At 40.0% G+C, this 25,300-nt stretch overlaps 1 protein-coding gene across 1 annotated transcript in view; it reads right to left on the bottom strand.

Moving 5' to 3' along the window:
• Positions 1–25,300, bottom strand: part of SEMA3C (semaphorin 3C) — a 129,005-nt gene that overhangs the window by 7,268 nt on the left and 96,437 nt on the right. Inside the window, exons 12-16 of the mRNA XM_072858577.1 lie at positions 21,819–22,041; positions 12,009–12,097; positions 9,790–9,831; positions 5,439–5,596; positions 2,391–2,458 (exon numbers count right to left, since the gene is read on the bottom strand). Of these exons, the coding sequence (XP_072714678.1) occupies positions 2,391–2,458; positions 5,439–5,596; positions 9,790–9,831; positions 12,009–12,097; positions 21,819–22,041 (580 nt within the window). The remainder of the gene's footprint in view (positions 1–2,390; positions 2,459–5,438; positions 5,597–9,789; positions 9,832–12,008; positions 12,098–21,818; positions 22,042–25,300) is intronic.

The following is a 25,300-nucleotide window of genomic DNA, read 5'->3' as shown; positions in this document are numbered from 1 at the left end:
ACCTGCTCTAGTGGAAGGTGTCCCTGCCCATGGCAGGGGGGTTGGAACTAGGTGATCTTTAAGGTCCCTTCCAATTCAAACCATTCTATGGTTCTATGTCTAAAATCAGACTCTGTTTTTGCACAGTCCTAAGACTGGTTTTCCTCAGACTCTACTTTATCTCCCATTCTTTTCAGCTTCTTTCATCAACTGATATGTGAAATTGGAATCTATTCTACTAAAGGAAGGAGACTTTGCTTGGGTTTAGTCCTTCAAAGTTTATAGCACATTTATGAGGTTGTACCAAAATCAATTGTAACTTTCAGGAGAATAACGTGGAAATATTTTGCACTCAAAGACCATAAACTAGGAAAGAGCTTATCTGTGGGCTGACCTATCTGTAGCTGTGGAACAGTGAGAATCAGAGCTGTAACACAGTTTTATTTTTATGTACTCTGGAACTAGGTGTACTACAGAAATGCATTTTTATCTGTTTAATTGATCTATATATATCTAACTTCTTACCTACTCCATAATACTACTACTTACACGTGCTAAGAAAAAGATTGAGAGAATACAAATGCATTTCTCTGATGGCCATAAGGGCTAACACAAGCGTAACAATATTAAACAGAACATTTGAAAAGCAATCATACAAGCCCCTTAGTTCTTGATCTATTAAAAAATTGCAATATGCAAAAAATTTCGAGTTTATACATGCTGAGAGGTCTAAGGCATGCAACCTATCATGTTTAAAGACTTCATTTCAAGATTATGGTTCCCTATGAACTTGGACAATTTCTTGCTATTGCCCGACTCTCTGCTCTTTTGTCCTTTAGGTAGATTTCATTTGTTCCCCAAACATAGTAGTTTTGCTATAAATTGCTTTAATTATATTTTGAAAGAGTCTAAGTTGCTGTTTCTTTTTATCTTTTTTTCCACTGGGGAAATAACTGCCATCTACCTATGCTATATCCCACTACTGTCACCAAAACATCCTTTAAAGTTGCTAAAACACATAAACCTATAAATACATCCACATGGAAAAAAAACGGTTGGAAAACAAGAAACCTGTTTTACGAGACTGTCAAGGTTTAAACATTTGTTTCCCCTCAGTCCAGAAAGCAGACAGTTGACATTCTCACATTTTCCACATCGAAAGACGAGACACCCACCTTTGGGGCAGACAACTGGTGGGTGGTCACAGCACATGCCTGCAAGGCAGGACATGCAGCTCAAGTTACTTCATGATTCAGAGCCTAAGCTTTAATATGGATCTCTCAGAGCTCAGGTGCATACTGTAATGGTGGGTCATCTTTTGTAATTACCTGTTCAAGCCATTCTGCTTCATATAAATGACCTAATACTGAGTAATGGGGAAAGACCGGCTGGCGCTGTAGATTGGCAGCTAGAGCCGGATTAGCCACATTTGGGCTGAGGGATCTACACCCAACTGACTGTTGTGGTTTGTTTTGGTCCAGGAGATCCTTCGGAGACCCAGCAGAGACCATTTCAGTGGTGTTATTATTAACTGAACATTTCACATGTTACTCTTAAAGCATTGTTCTTTTACTCAAAAAATTCAATCAAAAATTTACAATCGAGTCTATAATTTGGTCTCCAAATGGTACAGATGAGAATGCACTTAAAATGCAGGCTCAGAAACAGAGGTGAAAGGAGCAGAATTCTCTAATGTGTGTCCTTGGTTTGATGGCATACAGTGCCACAGCCTAGCTCAGACATGCATGGGGTTGAAGACGATTAAGCTGCCTTTATGTATGTGTCTACTCTTACTATGACTTTGGCAATATTTGACTGGTGTCCATCAATCTGGAGAAAGTGGTAGCTGGGAGGGCAGAGCATTGGCTCCCCTGTCCACCTGCACCATGCCAGGCTGACTAAACAGTTGCACAGCTGGAAATAAGGGACTTCATAAAGAGATTTGGAATGGTTTCTTTTCCCATGTAAAGGGAGAAAGAAATAATCATAACTCAAAAGACAGGTTGAGCACCTGCTGTTTGCTGAAAGATGTACTCCAAAACACAATATGGCCTCAAATATGCAGAATAATTCTGAGGTCCAAGACTTAAATGCATGAAGAGGAATTAAGAAAGACTGAATGGATTTAGAAGTAGAACAGCCCTCAAATTAACTGTCCCTGTTTCTAGTCAATACTATCAGCTTCTCATTTCATGTATGCTGAACTATGTATTTCATGGTTCATCATTTTATCATATATACGCAAGTTTCATTCAATTGCAAGGAAAGATGTTAAAATCAAAACAAAACTCAGACTTGGAAAATAATTATGCTTTACCAGTAAGCTACACAGATAATGTGAGTTATGATGAATCACATAAAGGAAAGCCATGCATTCTTTATATAGCATGAGGATCTCTAAATTACAGTACCTTTCAGGTTGAAACCTCGGCACTGAGTCAGAGGGTTTCCATGTCTCACGTCTTGCCTACGACTCCTCCTGAAATATTTTGTAAAAACAAAATGTTATTCCAAGATAGCTACACTGCAAATAAATACTTTTTTATTTGTGGGTTTGCTGTTTGTTTTTTTTTTTTACTAGATCAAGTGTTAGGGATAGTTCATGACCTACTGTGAGTGTGCTTCACTCTTGGCAGGCTTCCTAGAGTGAAGATACTAAGTGAATAATCTGTTTGCTGAAGTTTATAAAATGGTTGTACTTTTGGTAGGTAAAGTAGTTTTGCAGTGGAGGTATAGAGATGGTAGGGCTAGAGGTGATGCATAAAATAGACACATGTTCACTGTTGCAAGACCTAACATTCAAAGCCAGAACCCCCAGCTGGAGCTCTTCATAAAGGCAAGCACCTAAGAATGAGATGCATAAGAGTCACAGTGCTCATATCTAATGCACCGACAGAAAATTATGATATAGGGCATGTTCCCTCCTTGATTTTGGCAAGCACCTTATTTTTGGTGCCTGTAGCCACCTTGGTAGCAGAGTGACTGAAATATTCATCCATAATGGTGGAGAGCTGAGATTCAGTTCTGTCCTCAACTTGTACGTGACTATTTCCAAAAGATACTCAAACTCACCAAGTCTCAGAATACATCTAAATGAGACTTTGTTATATTATTTGGATGACAGATGCAAAATCAAAATTCTGTAGCAAACCAGCTAGGGAGCTTACTGGGATTGGGAATACTGGTATTTCAGTCCTCCTCGGCTAGGAGGTCATAGCTCACAGAATTCAGTGCATGAAAATCTGGTACCTGAATTTTTTATTCTGAAGATATATTATTTTGTTTGCTGAATATTCTGTAAGTTAGTTCAATATTTATCAAGTTCAACAAAAAAATACATTGGTGATAGACTCGCAAATGGATGCTGCTGGGATATGTAACAGCTGTATTCTGAGCTATGCACTAATGACTCGTGAGATCAGAAACCATAAAAAGCCCCTGGAGCTCCAGTACCTCTGAGTGAAGGGTGATGCCTCTGTGGCCACATTATACCAGGTACTGCACAAACACCCAGAGACAGTGTTTATAATCCTGTGTCACCTGATCCTTCACTGCATTGTTTTAAAAGGAAACATTTGAAAGGTGATATTTCAAAGGAGTAATTTCTGACATTCCAAGTATATTTTTGATGTTTACCATCAAAAATATTTCATCTTATGCCTTGGGATCTTAACCTTTGTGAACTCAAAGGAGACAATGAAGAATTTCTGAGTGAATTTCAGGATTCCTGTGCTACCGTGAGCTGCTCCACACTGTCAGAAATGGCATGCCACTTGCATTAAGCAGTTCTGAGAATGTAAACTTACAGTCTGATATTTATAAAAAGAAAGTTTGAGAAGGTGGTGTTTAGAAAATAAAGATAATGCTGTCAGGTGTTTTGAGGTAAATCAATGTTGGATGAGGAACCGCAGTAATCCACAGGAGACAGAAGTGTCAAAAGAAACAAATAAGCAAATGTGTCCAGCAGATACTAATGTCTAGACTATGGGATTTAGCTCTAATTACCAATGTTTTCTCCTTCATAATCTCTCTTGTTAGATAAAGGGACAACTCATTTCCTTTACATATGAAAACCAGATTTTTTTCCATACAGTTTTAGGTGTTTATTTTGGTTTGATATAAAAAGCAAATTGCAAACAAAATGTCAGCATGAAAGTAAGCCTCAGTGGAAATAACCCTGGGTGTATATAATGGAGATGGCAAGGAATCCTCTGGAAACTGCACAGACTGGGTATACCTGACTGCTCATTATATCTTTCAGCAACTATGTTAGTGTAGGAGTTAGCTGGCCTGAGACTTGGGGATTTTTCTTTTCTTTCCTCCCCCCATCTTCTGACCTTTGTTCCATGGAAGAAAACAGTCAGTCTGCAGACTGGAGGCTGAATATGCTGAGTGAAAGCAGTAAAAACCCCAGGTACTTTACCAATTGCTACATGGCCAGGCTGGGCTTTACCTTTTAATCTGAAATAAGGAATGAATGAAGAAAACTTTGCAATAACAAAAGTAATTGTCTTTAATCCCAGGGGATGACATTGCCATCAGCTGGTTGGGTCACTGGAGCAGAGCCAAGCTTTGCCTGTTTCTCTCCACTGTCTCCCTCCATGTAGGTAAAGGAGTGAAGCCCATTAACTGTATCTGGTCTCCTGCATCTGCAGCTCAGGTGCGGGGAGTGAGCACAGTGGCACATAGTGGGCAAATCTCTGGCATACATCTGAAAGGTTTGTCTCCTCTGTAGTAACTCCTCACTGTGTATTCTGTAGCTTTGTTTGTATACGAAGTGAAATCTTAGTAATACAAGAGCTCACTACAGCCTCCTGCTATTAAATATTTCCCTTGGGGGAGGAAAAAGGCTCCTGTTTTGCATAAGAATTATGAGATGGACTATTAGCTCTGTTGTAAATTAAAGAGAAATTGCTTTCCCTGTCTGCTTTAATAAATCTCATGTCAAAAACCCCAAATCTGCAGGCATTACATGGAAATCACATTTGCCTAAAATTTCCCTGGAAATAATTCTTCTCACTTAGGAGTAAATGAGGAACAAAAAAAAAAAATTACTTTATTCCTCAGACAGCCTGAGAGATATTTTGCTGTATTTAGGGCTGCCATAATTACATCCATAGTGAGCAACTGAATTTAAACAAAGGGAACAAATGTTTCACTGATTTTGTGTGCATGAGACAGAAAGATTAATATTTATGATTAGGAACGGGGTGTTTTTCTCTTTTTTCAGTCCATTACTTTAAATATGAAAAGGCAAGCTCTTTATCATACACTCTTGCGGCATACACTCCTAGGTGATGAACAATGCCAAGCACAATAGCTACGGAGGTATTGTTTGTACATGCTCCTGAAAGGAATGACATCCCACTTCTCCCTCACGTTACAACACCCCAGGCTACACAGAAGAACAAAAGCCGCCTTTCCTTGCAGACTTCACTGGGCTGCTTAACACTGCTCACCTTTTCCCTGTGGGATAAAACCTGGAGCAGGAGTTGCCATCCCAGGCGCAGTATGGATCTCGGGCTAGGCAGCAGTCAGCGCAGGCGGTCCCGTAGATGTGGCAGCGATGCAAGGATACCTGGGTGACCCCTTCGTCTGAGCTCACGTACAACTGTTGCTGGAGAAGGAAATGGAAAGATTTATTTCAGATGTGGAGGAGCTTCACCCAAGGCTCGGCTAACACACCTAAAAACCTTACAATTAATTTTGGAATTAACTCAAGACCAAGAAGGGAGCCACTAATATATATAAAGCCAAGATAAACAGAAATCTCCCAGGTGAACAGGCCTATAATATTTCCGCCTTCCTGTTAGAAAACACTTAGAAACACTGGGGACTGTTAATGTTTTTTGGACATTGAGTGTCATTGTTCTGTTCTGGGGCAGACAGGCTGAGTTAATATTGCTCAGATTTGAGAACTTGGTTCTTATTCAGTGAGGATTATTGGCTCAAGCCTTTGAACTAAGTATTTTCTCTGCATATAGTCACTTTAATAAATATTATGCAGAGTTCCTAGTTGGATTCTCCAGTGCATAGATTTCCAAGCCATAAAACCTAGAGATTACATTGAGGTTTAGGGCCAAATTCTGATAGCCTTATATACCTGGAAAAACAAGCCAACAGAACTTTTATAATAAATGAGAGCTTTTGCAAAAGAAGTTCAAAGTGAATAGGTCATCAGCAAAATCTGGGCCAAAATGACTGTTTCACTCAGAAACACAGAATCACAGAATCACAGAAACGTATAGGTTGGAAAAGACCTTTAAGATCATCGAGTCCAACCGTAAACCTAACACTACCAAGACCACCACTATACCATGTCCCTAAGCACCTCATCCAAACATCTTTTAAATACCTCCAGGGATGGCGACTCAACCACTTCCCTGGGCAGCCTGTTCCAAGGCTTGACAACCCTTTCAGTGAAGTAGAATTTCCTGATATCCAATCTAAAACTCCCCTGGTGCAACTTGAGGCCATTTCCTCTCGTCCTATCACTTGTTACCTGGGAGAAGAGACCGACCCCCACCTCTCTACAACCTCCTTTCAGGTAGTTGTAGAGAGCGATAAGGTCTCCCCTCAGCCTCCTTTTCTTCAGGCTAAACAACCACAGTTCCCTCAGCTGCTCCTCATCAGACTTGTGCTCTAGACCCTTCACCAGCTTTGTTGCCCTTCTCTGGACACGCTCCAGCACCTCAATGTCTCTCTTGTAGTGAGGGGCCCAAAACTGAACACAGGATTCGAGGTGTGGCCTCACCAGTGCCGAGTACAGGGGAATGATCACTTCCCTAGTCCTTCTGGCCATGCTATTTTTGATACAAGCCAGGATGCCATTGGCTTTCTTGGCCACCTGGGCACACTGCTGGTTCATATTCAGCTGGCTGTCAACCAACACCCCCAGGTCCTTTTCCACCAGGCAGCTTTCCAGCCACTCTTCCCCAAGCCTGTAGCATTGCATGGGGTTGCTGTGGCCCAAGTGCAGGACCTTGCACTTGGCCTTGTTGAACCCCATACAATTGGCCTCAGCCCATCGATCCAGCCTGTCCAGATCCCTCTGTAGAGCCTTCCTACCCTCAAGCAGATCAACACTCCCGCCCAACTTGGTGTCATCTGCAAACTTGCTGAGGGTGTACTCGATGCCTTCATCCAGATCATTGATAAAGATATTAAACAGAACTGGCCCCAACACAGAGCCCTGGGGAACACCACTTGTGACCAGTCACCAACTGGATTTAACTCCATTCACCACCACTCTTTGGGCCCGGCCATCCAGACAGTTCTTTATCCAGTGAAGAGTACACCCATCCAAGCCATGAGCAGCCAGTTTCTCCAGGAGAATGCTGTGGGAAATGGTGTCAAAGGCTTTACTGAAGTCTAGGTAGACAACATCCACAGCCTTTCCCTCTTCCACTAGGCGGGTCACCTTGTCATAGAAGGAGATCAGGTTGGTCAAACAGGACCTGCCTTTCCTGAACCCATGATGGCTGGGCTTGATCCCTTGGTTATCCTCTACATGCTGTGTGATGGCACTTAGGATGATCTGCTCCATCAGCTTCCCCGGTACCGAGGTCAGGCTGACAGGCCTGTACTTCCCCGGGTCCTCCTTCTGGCCCTTCTTGTAGATGGGCGTCACATTTGCTAACCTCCAGTCAGGTGGGACCTCCCCAGTTAGCCAGGACTGCTGGTAAATGATGGAAAGGGGCTTGGTGAGCACTTCTGCCAGTTCCTTCAGTACTCTCGGGTGGATCTCATCAGGCCTCATAGACTTGTGAGTGTCTAAGTGGTGCAGCAGGTCACTAACCATTTCCCCCAGGGTTATGGGGGCTCCATCCTGGTCCCTGTCCCTGTCTTCCCACTTGGGGGGCTGGGTACCCAGAAAACAACTGGTCTTATTATTAAAGCCTGAGGCGAAGAAGATGTTAAGTACCTCAGCCTTTTCCTCATCCTTTGTCACTATGGTCCCTCCCAGGTCTAGTAGAGGCTGGAGATTCTCCTTAGCTCTCCTTTTGCTGCTAATGTATGTGAAGAAGTATTTTTTGTTGTCTTTTACAGCAGCAGCCAGATTGAGCTCTAGCTTGGCTTTGGCCCTTCTAATTTTCTCCCTGCACAACCTCACTACACCTTTATAGTCCTCTTGACTTGCCTGCCCCTTCTTCCAAAGGTCGTAGACTCTCCTCTTTTTCCTGAGTTCTAGCCAAAGCTCTCTATTCAGCCAGACCGGTCTTCTTCCCTGCCAGCTTGTCTTTTGGCACCTGGGGACAGCCTGCTCTTGTGCCTTTAGGACTTCCTCCTTGAAGAACGTCCAGCCTTCCTGGACTCCTTTGCCCTTTAGGGCTGCCTCCCAGGGGACTCTCTCGACCAGTCTCCTAAACAGGCCGAAGTCTGCCCTCCGGAAGTCTAAGGTGGCAGTTTTGCTGACCCCCCTCGCCGCTTCTCCATGTATCAAAAACTCTATCATTTCGTGATCACTCTGCCCAAGACGGCCTCCAACCATCACATGGCTCACAAGTCCTTCTCTGTTCGTGAACAAGAGGTCCAGCGGGGCACCTTCCCTAGTTGGCTCACTCACCAGCTGTGTCAGGAAGTTATCTGCCACACACTCCAGGAACCTCCTAGACTGTTTCCTCTCTGCTGTGTTGTATTTCCAGCAGACATCTGGTAGGTTGAAGTCCCCCACAAGAACAAGGGCTAGTGATCGTGAGGCTTCTCCCAGGTGCTTATAGAATAGTTCGTCAGTCTCCTCATCCTGGTTGGGTGGTCTGTAACAGACTCCCACCACAATATCTGCCTTGTTGGCCTTCCCCCTGATTCTTACCCATAGACACTCCACCCTATCGTCACATCATCGAGCTCTAAACTATCCAGACACTCCCTAACGTACAGGGCTACCCTATCACCTCTCCTGCCTCGCCTATCCTTCCTGAAGAGTTTATAGCCATCCATCGCTGCACTCCAGTTGTGTGAGTCATCCCACCATGTTTCCGTGATGGCAACCATATCATAGTTTTCCTGATGTACAATGGCTTCCAACTCCTCCTGCTTGTTGTCCATGCTGTGTGCATTGGTGTAGAGGCACTTCAGCTGGGCTGTCGTCTGTGTCTCCTTCATAGAAGAACACCCCTTGTGTGCTTTGAGGTGTTTCATTGGCATAAACAATTAATCAATTATTCTTAAAATATAAATTAATATTGAACAAAAACCTTGTAACTCCCCTGATATTTTTGTCATAAAACTAAAAAATTACACTGAATTCAATTTAGTGAATAATGTTTACTTATTAGTAGTTTTGTAAAATATTGAGCAACATGTTGCTTGCAAAATCATGGAATACATATTTTTAGTTTGGGTGTTTAACATTTCAGCAGAAATCCTCTCAGCTGTTTTCATAATTCTTATTGCCATCATTATTACTAATAAACAAACATGCACTATTGCACCATGGACCCAACAGCCCCAACACTGCCTTTTTGCATCGACCAGACTTCCAAGGGAAAATTTCTATTTAGGACTTACAGAAGAAAAGGGGAGGACAAATCTCCTCTTTTAGTACTTTTTTTCCTTACTTGTCAAACAAAACAACAAAAATATTTACACTTTCAGTGAATTAGAAATTATACATAATGAATAGAAATTGTTTTATCTTAGTGGCTTTGGGGCATATAACCAGCTCATGCAAACTTCAGTCAAGTTTCTCCATATTCATTATGGAAAATCTCCTGCCTATATCCTGCACAACAATTGGTATTCTGACATCTTTAAGTCAATTTACTTCTCAATTAATAAGCACTAAGTAAGCATTTCACTTTTCTTTACCTTTTTAGATGAAATCTTCATTGTTGTTATAGGAGAATTACTCTGAAAGACAAAATTCCAAACCGCATTTACAAAGACTACCTTGTTAATACTGTCCCAACATTAAAATTTAAAATTCAATAAAACCTAAGTAATATCTAAGAAAACGATAACTTTTCATATCTTGGAAAGGCATCACTCACTCCTACTAATTTTTTGCTATTTTCAGAACTAAACAAATGACATAAATACAAGTAATGTCTCACTAAATGTATTGGCTAAACTTAACTGCATGATTATTACTCATGTGTATCAACAAGTTTTTCTCCACTTCCAATTAACCTGCATCTGTGCTACCTCAGCAATATAGGAGCAATGTGTTTTGAAGCCATTACTCTCACTTTGTAATAAGAAACAATGTTTGTTCTTTGATGATGATGATAAATAAAAATCGTACAATAGCTCATGCATATTTACCACATGATCGAGATAAGAATATGTCATATTTCTCCTACACATTATATACAGTGTGCATACAGTTTGGTTACCATCCAACATATACTTTCAGATTATCAGTGACTAGAATATTAAAAATGGCATGTGTGTTATTGAATGTTTCTTTCCCAGAGACAGTACTGTATACTACTGTGTGTCATCACTGCAGTCTATTATTGTCTGTGTCCAAACCAAATGTTAAAGAGCTGGAGAACAAATTATCACATTCATTGCCTTAAGCAAGTGAAGCAATTCATTATTCTCATCCAAACAAATGATAAATTTGATGGTAATAAAAATGTTCAAGATTTTTTTAAGATTTAGCATTTTCTCAGTCACAAAAGCAAGCCATAATGGTGGGCCAGGACTACTTGCAGTGGACTACAAGCAGAGCAAGGAGGCCAGAAGTAGGAAATCTGGCTGCGAATCATGTGAATTGGCAAAGGTTTGAAGGAGTTTAGAGATGCTGTAGTATTTCATGAACTGTCTGGAGACTCAAGGTTAAATGCAACATCAGATCTGACACCACATTCTCCTCTCCTTATACGCTGGAAAGGAATCACTGCTTTGCTCACTCTTGCTATTTACCAGCACACAGCCAGTGGTCTCATTCCCGCTCTCTTGGAGACACTCATCAAAATACTGCCATGCTGCCCACACAGATTGCAGTGGCAGAGGTTACGATATCATGATTTTGAGGGTTCAGAATAAAAAAGTCTGTGCACAGAGGCCCAGAAACTAGGTTTAGGGTCAGGATTCCTCTCAGCCCACCTATCTGCTTGCTGTATTAACTTACCTTTCAGTAAACGGAATTAGTAATACTTGGGTGAAGGGTACTCGCTAGGTAATATTACTCAAATACATCTTTTTTAAAGGGAAGTCTCAACAAAAGCCTGGGAAGACTAATTATACTTTTATGAGGTTTAACACAGGGTGTATTCCTTTTCTTAAAGAAATTGTTAATGCTGCCTGTCTAGATAAAAAAGCTTAAATTTTCCTTTTTGTATCCTCTCAATGAAATAGAGAAACATGACAAAACCCTTAACTAAGTTTATAGATGCATACTACCACTTGCCCCGAGACTACCTGTTTTAAAGAATAGCCCATTCAAAAATTTGAAAGGTATTTTTCAACATGAGGGTGAACATTTTCTTTAGGTTATTACAAGCTGCTACGTGCCAGAGTGATTGACAGAGGCTATTCCCTTATTTCTCCCTGTAGTTGTTTGTGTTTCTTTTCAGCTTATGTTGTGTTAAGCTTGTATCTTTCTTGACTCCTGAGGCATGTGGCTTTGAAGAACTGGAGTTAAGCAAAAACAACAGTAGTTTGCTTCCATTCTGCAGCTCTGAATCAGGAAGATTATCAGAGAAACAAAGAAGTACAAAAATCTTAGATTCCATCTGTAAATAGCAACAGTCTCAATATGTGATGCCAATGATAAAAGTTGCCTTCTGGCAGCCACTATAACATGACCTTGTACAAATATGATTATCAAAATCCTTCTAGCCAGTATAACAATATAAAAAATAAGCAACTTAAATATAAGGGGAAAAAAAGACTGAAGCCAGCTTCCGCCTTCATAACAGTGGACATTTTATATTCCTTTTTTGGTGAGTATCAAGCTGACAGTATGCACATTTACTTGATCTTTTATCAAGTCACAGTTGCCCTTGCCAAAGTCTCTTAGAACAAAGTGTTTGTGTGAACATACGCATTGGAAGAGTAAAAGCAAGAGCAAGCCAAACCTGAAAAACCTCCAGCTCTTCTAAAATGAGTTCTCCACTTGCAGAGAAGTTGGTGGGTAGGACGACAACTTTTTGTACGGTTCCTTGATCTGGAAAAGATGAGAAAAAGTGAGACGATGTGACAGAGAGAGAAAGAAAGAAAAAAGCAGATGAACCATTATCAATTATGCAAAGAAACCATCAAAGCAAGCACTATGACATAGAGAAAGGTAAGAAATGTTCAGTAATTTCTAGGGTTTGGGGTCAGAAAGAACCATGAGATGATTCCTTATATAGGAATACTATATATAGTATTATTCTCATATATGAACATGAGGAAGTCATGGTAAGATTGGAGTTACTACCATTACTGTTACTATTCTACCCAAAAAGATAATTCAAAATCAGTATCTTCTGTACTAGTTGCTGTACAGACACACAGACAGAGGCAGTATCTATCCTAATGATCTTAAAGTAAAAACACAGCAATACAAACAGGTAAAAGGGAGCTACTGCAGAATTTAATATATATTCATATTCATTAATAAAAAGTAATGACAACTGATGACATGAAAGGTAAACCTGCCAAAAAATAACTCTATCTACACCTAAACAAAGTAAGATGAAAGCTTTTTTTTTCAGGAAAGTCAAACAATAATCATGTCTGTTACCTATTGGTAGGAGTTAATATTTTGGTTCATAAGGAAAAAAGGAAAAGCAAGGTGAAGATATTGTAGCTTCTCTGTCATGGCTGCCCTCTCAAAATACAGTTCCAAGGCTCCCAAATCCACTCAGATCTAAGGAGTAAGTAGTAAGAAGGATGGGACAATGGCAGTGTTTTTGCAGGGTAGATGTGATGAGTGAGACCAAAGGGATATTTGTGATTAGTTTTCCAAATTTTTTATGTGGAAAGAATATATGAGATGGAGGGGTCCATCTGTGAAGGCTCTTAAAGGCTGAGACAGTCACTGAAGTAGTTCTGATGTGGCAGAAAAGGCAGACTGTGGGAGAATCACAAGGACAAGCATTTTTGGAAAAAGCACAGCACATAGAATTCCTCTTGCCTGAAAGGCCTGGAAATTAGTCTGAGTAGAATAAATTTATTTGCTCAATATTGATTCTGAGGAATGAGACCACATGGTATAGATTCTCTTCGGTCTTCAAAAGTTTTATAAGCAATATAGATTTGTGCGGTTAGTAAAACATTAGTATAGCACAATATAGGTAAGTATCTATGTGTATTTTTATGGATTTGTGACCGAGGATAGGAAATCTCAGCTTCCTGTTTGGCAATTCATGATGTAGACAACATAAACTTAAAAAGGGCAATTTTGCTTTTGCTTTTAAGGTCAGTGACTAAATTCCATAGCTGGAGCTGCAGGGCAAGTTGGTTACAGTAAATAATTGACATCTTCTTATTTCCCTAGAGGAAGCCAGCAAATAATAATATATTTTATTTTTTAAAAATAAGGTTTAAAGCCAGAATATTGATATGTAATAACCTGACCACACACAGAGAGCACATTGCAGTATTTTGTCATTTAAAAAAAAAAGGATAAGAGAAATTGAAAGCTGACAAGACTTAAAAATGTGTAGCTATCAATTGTACATGCTCAGGGCACGTTAGGCATGAATTTTTCATGAGAATTTTATATGGAGAACATTTATTCTCATTATACAATGGCATGATAAACCAGTTCCTTCCGAAGAAACTTTACTGAAACTAAATCTTGTGATAGCACAGCTGTGGTCTAGACTGGGTGCCAGTATTAGCAAAGCTATGAGAACCTGAGAGAGATTTACTAACTGCCAGGACCCACTGAAGCTTTAAACTGCTGCAGATGCATCCCTCGTTGGAGCTAAGGAGAAGCATGTGCCTGTGCATGTGCATGTGTGTATGTGTATTTCTGCTCCTACTAAAGGGAATAACCCACTCACAAATATACACAGCTTAAGCCCAGTCTACCTCTGCTTCTTTGCAACCTTTTACCAATGTCCTCTCTCTAACATTAAACTATACCATACAAAATACTGTATCAGAAGTGCAGGAAGGAGTTGCAGTCTTTTGTGTTTTTTTTCAGCTGCCTGCAAAGTGTCAACTACCTGTAAGCCTGACGTACAGGGCACTAAGCATGTTGACAGTGACCTTACCTGCAAAGGAATGTGAGGCTGCTGAGCCTCTGAAGAACCGGTTTATTTCAATGATCCATTAGCACATGCCACACATTTAAAATTCCTGAATTGTCTTTGGTCTTCAAACATTGCCCCAAACTGAAATCAGGAGCTGAGGGGAGATTTTATCCTGGGCATTGGCACAGAAAATACTGATAATGCTTGACGCCAAGTCCTTGTGTCCTAATAAACTTTCCTATTTGACAATTAGGTTCCTATCTGCGTTTTTGTCACACCCCAGCAAAATACACAGAGTTAAGGACTGTTTACCTTGGTATTCATTCCCTTTGACTCAATATTTTACTATTCACTTTGACTCAGTATTATACTGTGAGGGACAGATTGTTGCAGAAAGGAATGTTCCATTGTTTTAAAGGAATTAGTAAACTTAATACAACATTTAAAATAAATATTCATGTTAGGGAAAGTAGGCAATAAAAAGCTATTCATTAAATGAAACCACTTAAAGCAAGGAATTCCAATAGTCTGTACATATATATCTACGTAATTCCAACAATACATGGCTTGTAGGCTATAGTCCTCCACCCCTTCTAAACGTAGTTTTTCTACTGTTTCTCAGTCTGTTCCTTAATAAATGAAAAGCAAATATTTGTGCCCAGAAAACACTTATTCCTTTCTCAGTAGTCTCCACTATAAGCACAGTAGCTGACAAATCAAGGACTTATATGTGCTCACATCAGAAAGCTTATGGTACATCTGAGTTTTGCTTATTTCCTTTAATGGCAAGGCAGCAAACTAAATTCCCTGGGTCAGAAGGAAGGTTGGAAAGGATGCAGCACTGTGCACTGCAGGAGATATATGCAAAGTGGCAGTGCTTGAGCTGTTTCCCAGTGTATTTCATAACAGATAATCTTTTGTGTTGTAAGCCAGGCATAAGAGATCATCAAACAAGTATAAGTCAATTTTTTTCATGTTTAGGTCAACGTATTAAATTATAAGCTAATTCTGTAAAAATCATGAAAGTGAACAGGATGGTTTCCTTCACCATTTACTTGTTACTTCCAGAAATCCACTTGCAAACAGTTCTACACTGTTATGATTTCACATAGTCATGAACAAAGCTATTGTGTCTCCAGAATATCAGTCCACCACTAGAATGTATGAAGTGAAGAGGCAGATTTATGCTCACCACTTCCCTGACTTTTCACCGGGAGCTGTTTGCAGCCTCGCATCAGCCCAGCAGCCTGTGAGTCAGGGGCAGACGGACAAGTGAGAAGGAATCTCCCTCAAGCTGACAGCAAGAGGACAAGGGCCACTCGTAATGACTGCTTTTCTGTTTCAAACCTGCTTGAACAACCGCATTCTCCCAGCTTGACATGGAAGACAATGTTACTGAGATTGTGTTCCCTCTGAGAGGATGGAGAAAGAGGAAACAGCAAGGGAGGAAAGTGCTAACACCCTGCAGGCTAAAAAATGGTGTAGAGAGTATGCAGAGTGGGAAATAAATGGAGAAGGAAGGCAGTCCAATAAATGGTGCAAGGAAGGGAGAAAAATTAATAATAATAAAAATAATAACAACAATAATAATACTAATAATACCACCTTCCTTGAAACGCAGGACATGATTCTGTCTGGTATTAATCAGCTAAGCTTCATTGATACCAGTTGGACTATGCCTGATTACACTAATTCCTGGTCTGGCTGACCATGGGCAATGGAAAAGGCAAAGCTTAATGAACAGCAATGAAAAATACACAGGTGTTTGGCTGGAATCTGTATTCCAGACGCTGAATCTGCAGGTCTGAGTTTAAATCTTGTTCTCTGAATTTCTACTAGCTTTTCTTTCCCCAGCCCTAAGTGAACACTGCAGTTGTCAGTACTGTGAGCCTCAAAGAGAGTCAGGACCAATCCAGCCCCAAGCTGCATCACATGCACAAACTGAACAACAAATAAAAAAACCTGACTTTGCCACATCATAAAAAAATGTCTGCAATGGACACCAACTGCTACCTTGCCAGGAGTTTCCCAGAGAGGCCTCCTGCCGTAATCCCCCTCCCTGATGGGTCTGACATTGCTGGAGACCCTCTGAAAACTTTTCTCCATGTTGTACCTGTCAGCCTGATGGCAGCTTAATTATTTTTGATCTCTAATTTGAGTTAAAACTGATGCAAACAAGTAACATCACAAAGCAAAAAGAAAGCAAAGAGTTTGCAGAATGCTTAAAATCTCTCTGTTTGAGAAGATGTTCAGGCTCAGCAGAGCACCTGAGATGGTGGCAGGTTAGCAGTCAGGGCTGAGAGCCAGGTCCCCACACTCTCTGCTGTCCTTAGGTGCCTGCTCTAAGTCAGGGCTGCCACCACAGCCACCTAACTTCTTTGTGCTTTAGTTCACTCATCTGTCAAATGGGTATAATTTTTTTCCAGCTCATAGTATTGCTGTGGAAATTTTTAAGTAATTCCAAGCTACATCAAAGAACAAAAAGGCAGATACAAATGTCTAATGAGCTGACACTTGAGGGCAAAGCTTTCACATAGCCCCAGCTTGGTCAATCTTCTGGCACACACTGTGATCTTGTTTGAAAAAAAACTGAACAGGGAAAATAAAACAGGTGGAGGAATGCCCTCTTAACTTACATATCTTCTTAAAGGCTGTGAAAAAGCATTGGATGAGTTGGTCAACAAAAGGTTTTGAATGACTCAGGCAGTAAGACCAAAAGGAAGAAAGAAACTGTCTGCTGCTTGTTGTGCCACTGTTGTGCAACATCATCTTCCCAAGCTCACAGACACGAAGCTGCAGCCAGCAAGTCTGTGGGAGGCAAGCTTGCTCTTCTGACCAGATTATCTCTCTCCATTAGAATCTGTAGCTCATTACATGATTTTGGCTATTGCGTTACTGGAGGCTACCATTGTCAGCAAGGGTTAGTTTTCCAAAAGGACAGCCATCATGTAACACCATAAAAACGAGTATTACAACCTTATGCTCTGAAGGCACTTCCTGCATCCAGACTTTGAACACAAGTGTTGCATCAGAAAAGAAAAGATAATAAGACACATTGATCAACCTCATGCCACATCAGATGCATATGGCCCACACTAATCATCTCAATAAGCCACACTAAAGTCTGAAGTGTCTTTTCACGACAGTAAGTTAGATCTCTTTACACAAAAATATATCCTATTTTGATAGCAAGGAGCTGAAAAAAATTATATTGTTGTCCATGGCCTTGGGTACTAATGTACCCAAGTTTCACCCAGACATTTAAATATTTTCATAACACCAAGAGCAATAAAAAACCCCATGCATAATCTTATGGTTGTGCAATCTGCGTGTACTTTGACCGAAGGCTTTCGTACTGCAAGCAGTAGGTGGCATGCTTAAAAAATAAATATTAATCTCAGGAAAATGTTCTCATGCTGTTTTACTGCTGTTCTTAAAACTCAGATGGAAAACAATCCACCAAAGGATAAACAGAAAATGTTGAAAGCTTGGGTTCTTTAGATATAACTGAAACGAGTAAAGTAATTACAGTAAAACTCTAGGGTGAATCAAGAACTAACTTCAGGACTGAGTCCTGGCCTACCACAGAAATGGGATAATCAATGCAGAACTCTAACTCTAAATTCCTGAACTGAATGTGTTATTACTCATTGCATAGCGAAAAAGTATCATCAGCATCGCCCTTGTCAAATATGCAAATGAGGGATTACATTACAGCCAAGTAAATTATCCCTCGGGTTTCTGTTTGGGAAGACAGGGTATACAGCACTCTTGTAGCACTGCTCTCTACCATTAAAGACTTGTTCCTTACTCTAAATCAGCTCATTTCAGAGGGGGGTGAAGAGATCCCTTTGGGTGGACTTAACAAACTAGCAAGTTTTGTTAAGTGCTTTGGGAGTCTTCAGGTTGAAAAGCATAGGGAAAATAGGAGATCGTTATCATTTGAAAAGCGGGTGGAATGCTGCGAGAACAATGTCTGTCCCTGGGATTTATTTTGTTAGCTATGTAGGCAAGCGAGGGAGAAAAGCAACTATTAACTCTGGGCATGGACCAGCCCCTGTGAGCTCAGCACTTTTGTCTGGGGGTGCAAAGGAAACACTACATTTAGTTCACATTAATGTGAAAAAATGACACAGCTGCCTGTGCCCTCCCATGCCACGGCTACATGATGAAAACCACTGGGGTTCTTGGAGCTTTATACTTCTGTTATTCTTCACTTGCATTCAGGAACTGATTTATTACTGAGGCTATAGAGGAGGAAGAGAGGAAAAGCTAAACATTTTGTGTGCTCTGCATCTGGCAAGACATAAAACACTCCAATTTCAAGCATGAGACAGGTCACTGACAGTGACAGACATGGCTGGCAACATCTCAGTTCAGCAGCAGTAACTCATCATCCAAGCTGAGTGTAATTGTCACCAGGTGTCAAGTCCCATTGTCTCTGGCTGTGGGGCTCCAGGCTCCCAAGGAAATTATCACATGAAATTCTCCTATACAATGTGGTTTTTGCGTTTGCTGGGATGAACTGACACCAAAGCAAATCCCCTCTGCATTCCTTTTGACAGTTAGTATCTCTATCAAATCCTCCTGAGTCTCATAGAAAGCAGAGAATAAAGAAAACAAGTTTCTTCTCCCAGTGGCTGAAACTTGATCACTTTTATCTAAAAGGGCTGAGAAACACAGTAACTTACATTGCACCAATTTCTTCTGAGGAAGACCTTGGAAGCTATTAATGTCCTGTACTCTACTCAGGAATAATAATGCCTCCCCTCCAACTAACTAGAAAGCAGACAATGATCCTTGTCTCCAGTGTAATGCAGAAGATAAAGCAATGAATATAAAGTATCAAGAGCTGCAGTTTATGTATTTGTCCTATAATGGACCCTGTGCTGATACACAGAAGAGGATTAACAAAACGTAAGAACAAGCTGAGGTATGTTAATATTTTTTACAAATCACAGGTGTATGTGTGAGACCACACTGATCAACTAAAACCAGTCAGAAGCTAATCAAAGCATAAAATGAAATGAACTGTATTTATCTCCTGCAGAATTACAGAAATGCTAAATATCAGTATTGTGCATTTCCATGCCCATTTCAAATTTTTCAATACATTTCCAGTATTAACTATCACTGCTACATTAAGAACCCTATATTGGTTTGAAACTTATATGTCTTCTCTTTTCCACTAATTTTTAGTAGAATTTTCCTCCAATTAGCATTAGATCTTTATAAAGCATTTGAAAACAATGGTGCTACTATATAAAAAAATGCATAAAACGTTCATTTGAAAGATCTGTACTAGCCTATCAAGCTACTACTCTGGATAAACATAGTGATTTGGCAAGGAATAAAGCTAATAGAAAACCAAACCTTCTCTTTTACTGAGAGTTCTTGTGGAGTTGTGTAGCAGTAATAGGGACAATATCTAGTAACACTTCTGCTATTTCTACAGTAGTCTACAAAGACTCTTTTCTTTACTTCTGTAGCAAAGGAGGAAAATGACACTAAAGGGACTCAAAGTCAAGAACTGTAGCTGCATTAATTAAACTAAAAAGAAAAGGTGATTATATGTTAGGGAGGGGAAAAAAAAAAACCACCTCAAGAAGAAAGCCCTGTCCTAATTAGCTTAATTTGGTAGTTTCCAATGACTCTGCAAGTAGGATCAAAGAGATCCTCAAGAACACATTAAAACTCATTTATCAACTGACAACCAAGAAAACAAAAATACCCAGATCAAAAACTGATGAAATTCCCAATGTAATTCAATACCCAGAGCTTTTTCTACCCTGACTATGCCTTATAGTATACTAAGCATTTCCAGTACAGTAGATGGTGACCTGGTAAAGGTTTGACACAAGAACATGAACGAGGTGTTTCTGTTTTCCTGTTCCTTTTCATTGAACCACAGAACCCTGTAGGCTGGAAGGGGCCTCTAGAAGTCATCTAGTCCAATCTCCCACTCAAAGCAGGTCCAATTAGAGCAGGTTGCTTGGGGCCGTGTCGTGTTGGGTTTTGAATCCTTTGAGTCTCCAAGGATGGAGAATTCACAATCCCTCTGGGCCCTTGTTCCAATGTCTGATCACACTGATGGTGAAAACCTTTTCCTTTATATCTAATTGCAATTTCCCACATTGCAACTTGTGTCTATTGCCTCTCACCCTGACACCGAGCACCTTGAGAAGAGTCCAGATCTGTTTTTTTCCCATTAGATAGTTGTACCCTCCCATTAGATAGTTGTCAACAGCAACAAGGTCTCCCCTTAGCTTTCTCTGAATAAACTCAATTCTCTCAGCCTCCTCTCACACATCACATGCTACAGTCCCTCAGCTGATCTTGTTCCATTAGGTCAATGTTTTCCTTGCACTGGGGAGCCCACAACTAGACATGGTACTCCTGACAGGAGCCTAATACAGGGGAAGAATCCCTTCCAGCAACCTGCTGGCTGGATACGCTTCTGCTAATACAGCACAGTATGCAGCTGGCCTCCTTCAGCACAAGGGCACCCTGCTGATTTTGATAGTTGGGGAGGTTTTTCTAAGAAGAATGAAGAGAGTTCCTTTTAATCCTGCCCCTATAGAAGCCTGACATTCTTGAGAGATTTTTTAGCACCAGCTTCCTAAATCTATTATAACAGGATGGTTATTCCCAGCCCCATGTGAGTTTGCTGGCAAACACGGTTATTCTACAAGCAGAAAACAATTAGGACCCCAATAATATGTGAGCCATAAAAGCAATGCAAGCCATCTCTGTAATTATTTTCTGATGTTCAGAGACATATTTGTTCTCCTGGAGTTCTTTTCCTTTGTTCTGCTTGAAACCATCTGTAGTAAAAAAGATTAGCCTTTGTGCCTATCAACCTATAATGCCCTGTTAAACCAGCGGGAGTTTCAGATGTGAATGAATCCTAGGGTCTAGTCAGAGTACCACTCCGCTTGTCTGCTTCAATCAGAAGAGTGTGATTCATATCTGAATATTTAAAAAAATCAAAATTGATCAGTACGAGAATCACTTGACCTGTTCCCTGCAGACTTCAGAAGCATAACACCAGATTCAGATTTGATGTAACTAAAAACAAAATGTAGGTTATATTAGACAGAAATTATTTCAGAATACTTGGATCAAATCCTCTGTGTCCACTAATGCTAGGACTCCAACCATTTGTTTCTTTTTCTCTGCTAAATACTTCCATATTTTTACCTTTTTTTGTGGAGCTGTTATTTCTGCCCTTGTAACATCCTGATTAGATTGTGTTCTTAGGTTATATTCTTCAGAAGTAGCTTGCACAACATACACTAAATAATGATGATGAGAGTATACAAAACAATACAAAGCCGGATTTGGGTATTTTTACTCACATTAGAGAGCATCAAATTCTAACGTGGAATCATGTTGCAGACAAACCATATTCAAGAGGAGTATTATAATTTAGATCAAATACAATATACACTAGTGTTGATTTCTGTCTCAAATAAAATTCATATCAATACCTTGTATCTCTTGCACACAATTAACTTCTATAGGACACATAAAAATGCACAGAAAGTAAAAAGAGCATAATTTATGGATTTCTATTGACATTTTTGTAGATAGCAAATATGTTTAAACAAACATTTCTGAAAGCTATAAATTCTACAGATTGGAGTTGATTGCAAATTATAATGCAATAGAGGAAAACGGCTGTTGCTAAGTCTATCTTACCTGTTCCAAGAAACAAGACGTGATATCTTCCATCAGCAGCATTCACTCGATCCACAGCAATCTTTGTATACTTGTAGTCAGCTCCTATGCGGATGATTAATGGCCTCTTGTGTATTGGGTAAATGGGATTAAACATCAAAGGGTGATTCCTGATGAAGGTCACAACATCGTCTGGAAACTCTTTGGTTGTCCGCATGTTAGGTGTGAAGGCTCCTCCTGGACACTGCAAGAAACATGCACAGCAATGCTTAACAATACTTACCATCTTTCAGAGAGTTTTCATCTCCAAGTCATTTACAAATATTGACAGATAGTTGACAAAGTAAGTCCCCGAAAGAGTACTTCAGACTTTGGCTGAAAGTAATTATGTTTCAGTAACAGGAATGAAGTGCTTGAATAGCTATGCTTTGAACTCCCATCAATTCCGATAAAGGAAACACAAACATATTTTTGCACTTTCAAAACCCAGCTTGATAGCAAAGTTCCATACTTCTGAACCTGTTTCCATATTCTTTATGTTTCCAAACTGTCTGTCGAAAAAAAAAGTCCAAGCGACTGGTATGGGAAGATACCAAACTTTTGCAGCTGGGTTGTTATAGAATTTATACAAAGGCAAAAGGTAAAATCTGATACTAACTGTAATTTGGTCAATAACCCTCTAGTCATTATGTTGATTTTGAGATGGTGAAAGGGCCTGTGACTCATCTTCATTTGAAAACAAAATAATATGAAGTTGATGAGGGGGTCCCATGACAACTTATTTACATCTGAGAAGACTGACCATTCACAGGATCTTGTCTACATTTCCCCCTATGCCCGAGAAATAACAAGTCCATGAATACCCTGGATGTTTCTTTACATGTAATGAAGAACCATCCAAATAACCAGCCCTGAGGCATTCTGGACCTCATGAGGAAATAAAAAAAATTTAGAAATCTCAAGTGTTTACTGAGAGTGAAACTAAAAGCAAGGCTGTGGGAAGAAATCATGAGTTATGTCAGTAACTGGTAAAATGTTCTGGATGTACCTATGTTAATTTACATGGCTTTTTTTCAGGCGCCGTTACCACACTTCTTATTGCTGCTCCTGAGCTTTCATTTTTACCCCTTACCAGATTTCTGAACTGTGACACTCTCCTCGGAGTACTGGAGCTATTCAGAAATATTTCAACACAATATTTTTCCAGTTGGAAAATGTTGATTTGTTCAATACGAAGCATTTCATGGAAACTTGTTTATTTTGATGAGGACCATTACGTCTAGGATGGAATTTCTGGTCAAAACCACAGACACAAAAATAGCTAGTAGCTTAGGGAGAGATTTACCTCACCTGACTTCTACTGTCTCAAAGTCAGGCATTTATTCTTAGTTAGCCATCTAGGTTTCCTCTGTAGTCAGTAATTCAGACTAGATGCCCTGCTTTTAGATGGCTAAAATTACATAAAATGAATCATACTCTGAGAGAATAGGAAACTCACTAGGGATATATGAGTCATGTGTCCAACCTACCTGATGTGAGCAAACGTTAGAATCTGGGTCTTCACCTCCCAGGGGATCCCTCTAACCACCAGGCAGGAGTGCCCGTTCTACCCTCGCTGCTAAAAGCTGTTCCATCTTGTGCACATAATAAACTATTCATTGGGCAATATCAGGAACAAAGTAGAGAGGGGACTTCAGCCTAATCCCAGGCTTTAGAATATCTGGCTCAATTAGGATTTAATTATTTATACAAAGTAGAACAGCTCTGGTAAGAATTCTTTAAAAGAAACTGCTCTGGCATCAGTTACCTTCAGGAAGAAGAACCAGAACTCAGCTCAGATATGGGTCTCTTTTCCCATCTGACGTCCTTGACAATTGATTCTTCTGGACTCCTATTTACCCTGAGGGTTTTGGTTTGGTTCTCATTAGAAATGACACTACATGCTAGCCCTCTAAGTCCTCACAAAAATGAATTCTGATTATCTTGTTTGCTCTACTCCTTTCCTCTGTGGCACTTCCATCCACAGTCTTCCAGGAAATGTATGGGGCTATCTGCTAAGATTAGCAACAAATGCTGAAAAAATAACTGTCTTCATAAATTTGTAGGCTATTAGCATGATTATTCTACTTGGTAGTGGTCTGCCAGACGGCAGTTCCTCTCCAGAGGGATTTTGTTTCAGGAGCAGTTCAAATTAAACTTTCCTGTCCCACACAGCTCAGTTAAAAGACTTTCTCTGATACTTTCTATCCTTTCATTCTTGACTTGCAGATCATAAGGCCTCTGTCTGTGACTTGCTGCAAAAATGTCTGTGCTATGGTTCACCTCAGTATGACCCTAAAAACTTAACATTATATCGTTGTTCTGAGCAAAGCCTTAACAAACATCTTTAATCAATTAATTATTTTGCTATCCCCTGTATAAACCAATGACAAGCAAAAGATGTTACTGAAGAACCCTATAAGCTCTCCCTTTCCTGGAAGGATTGAATGTGTATCCATCGCACCTCATTCAAGGACTTGGCTACATGATAATTATGTTCACAGTTAATCACCATGCAGCTAGATTGCAGAGAGAAACAGAATTCTTTAATTTACAGCATATTCCCCAACATGCTGTAGGTACAAAAACTATTTCTGTAAACTCTGAAAAATGGAAACTACCCTCAAACATCACTGAATTTAGTAGCAAGATGCCAATTATGTAATTTTTTTTCCTTTCTTTTTCCATAAGTAAGTTTTGCTTGTGGAGAAATAAGAAACCATTGGTATTTAGTGAAGGGCAGCCAAACACTGTGGAGTTGATTATTGCCAAATGAATGTATTGCTTTATTTAATCCTACTGAAGCTATACCTAAGCCTTTTCATTGTTTATCCGATGTACTGCAACACAATGAACATTCATTTCTGTCCAGAGGTTTAGTATGAATATCTCTTTAGGCAACTGTAAAGTAGAATTTTCCATGTCATATGAAAAGGCATCCCTGTTTAGTCCAGCATCCCAGAAGTTGCAAAAAACCGACGTTCAAGAGGAAAGAGCCTCATGCCCCATAGTCTGCAAGCGTGGCTATTCAAAGTTAACCCTCTGAACACAAATTCTGAGCAGCAAAAAAATCCCCATGTCCTGATTTTTACAGATGCTTTGACATAAGTGAAAAATAGAGTCTGTGACATGCATTTAGAAGTAGAACTTTTTGGCAGTAAAATAAAAGCAAAGCCAAACAGGTCCCAGCTTAGAAAATACACCTTTAAGATACTGTGTTGTGGCTGAATTGTGAGGAAGAACAGAAAAGCCAGTGATCAGAAAACCAGCAATGATAATCCTAAAAGAATCTCTTTTGGCTTTATTTTTTTGTGTGAGCTATGATCTAAGAATTAACTTCAAATTCAGAGCTCATCGGCACATCTGAAAAATGTACATAATTTCTGTCACCATGTTAAATCCAAATCTGAATTTTCTTTTTCCCTTTCCATTGCGCTGCCCAATTTCTTTAGGACCATCTGGAA

The sequence above is a fragment of the Ciconia boyciana genome, chromosome 1 (assembly GCF_034638445.1).
Source record: "Ciconia boyciana chromosome 1, ASM3463844v1, whole genome shotgun sequence".
NCBI classification, from domain to species: Eukaryota; Metazoa; Chordata; class Aves; order Ciconiiformes; family Ciconiidae; genus Ciconia; species Ciconia boyciana.
The sequence above is the reverse complement of the archived record's forward strand: the minus strand, read 5'-3'. Positions and strand labels throughout refer to the sequence as shown.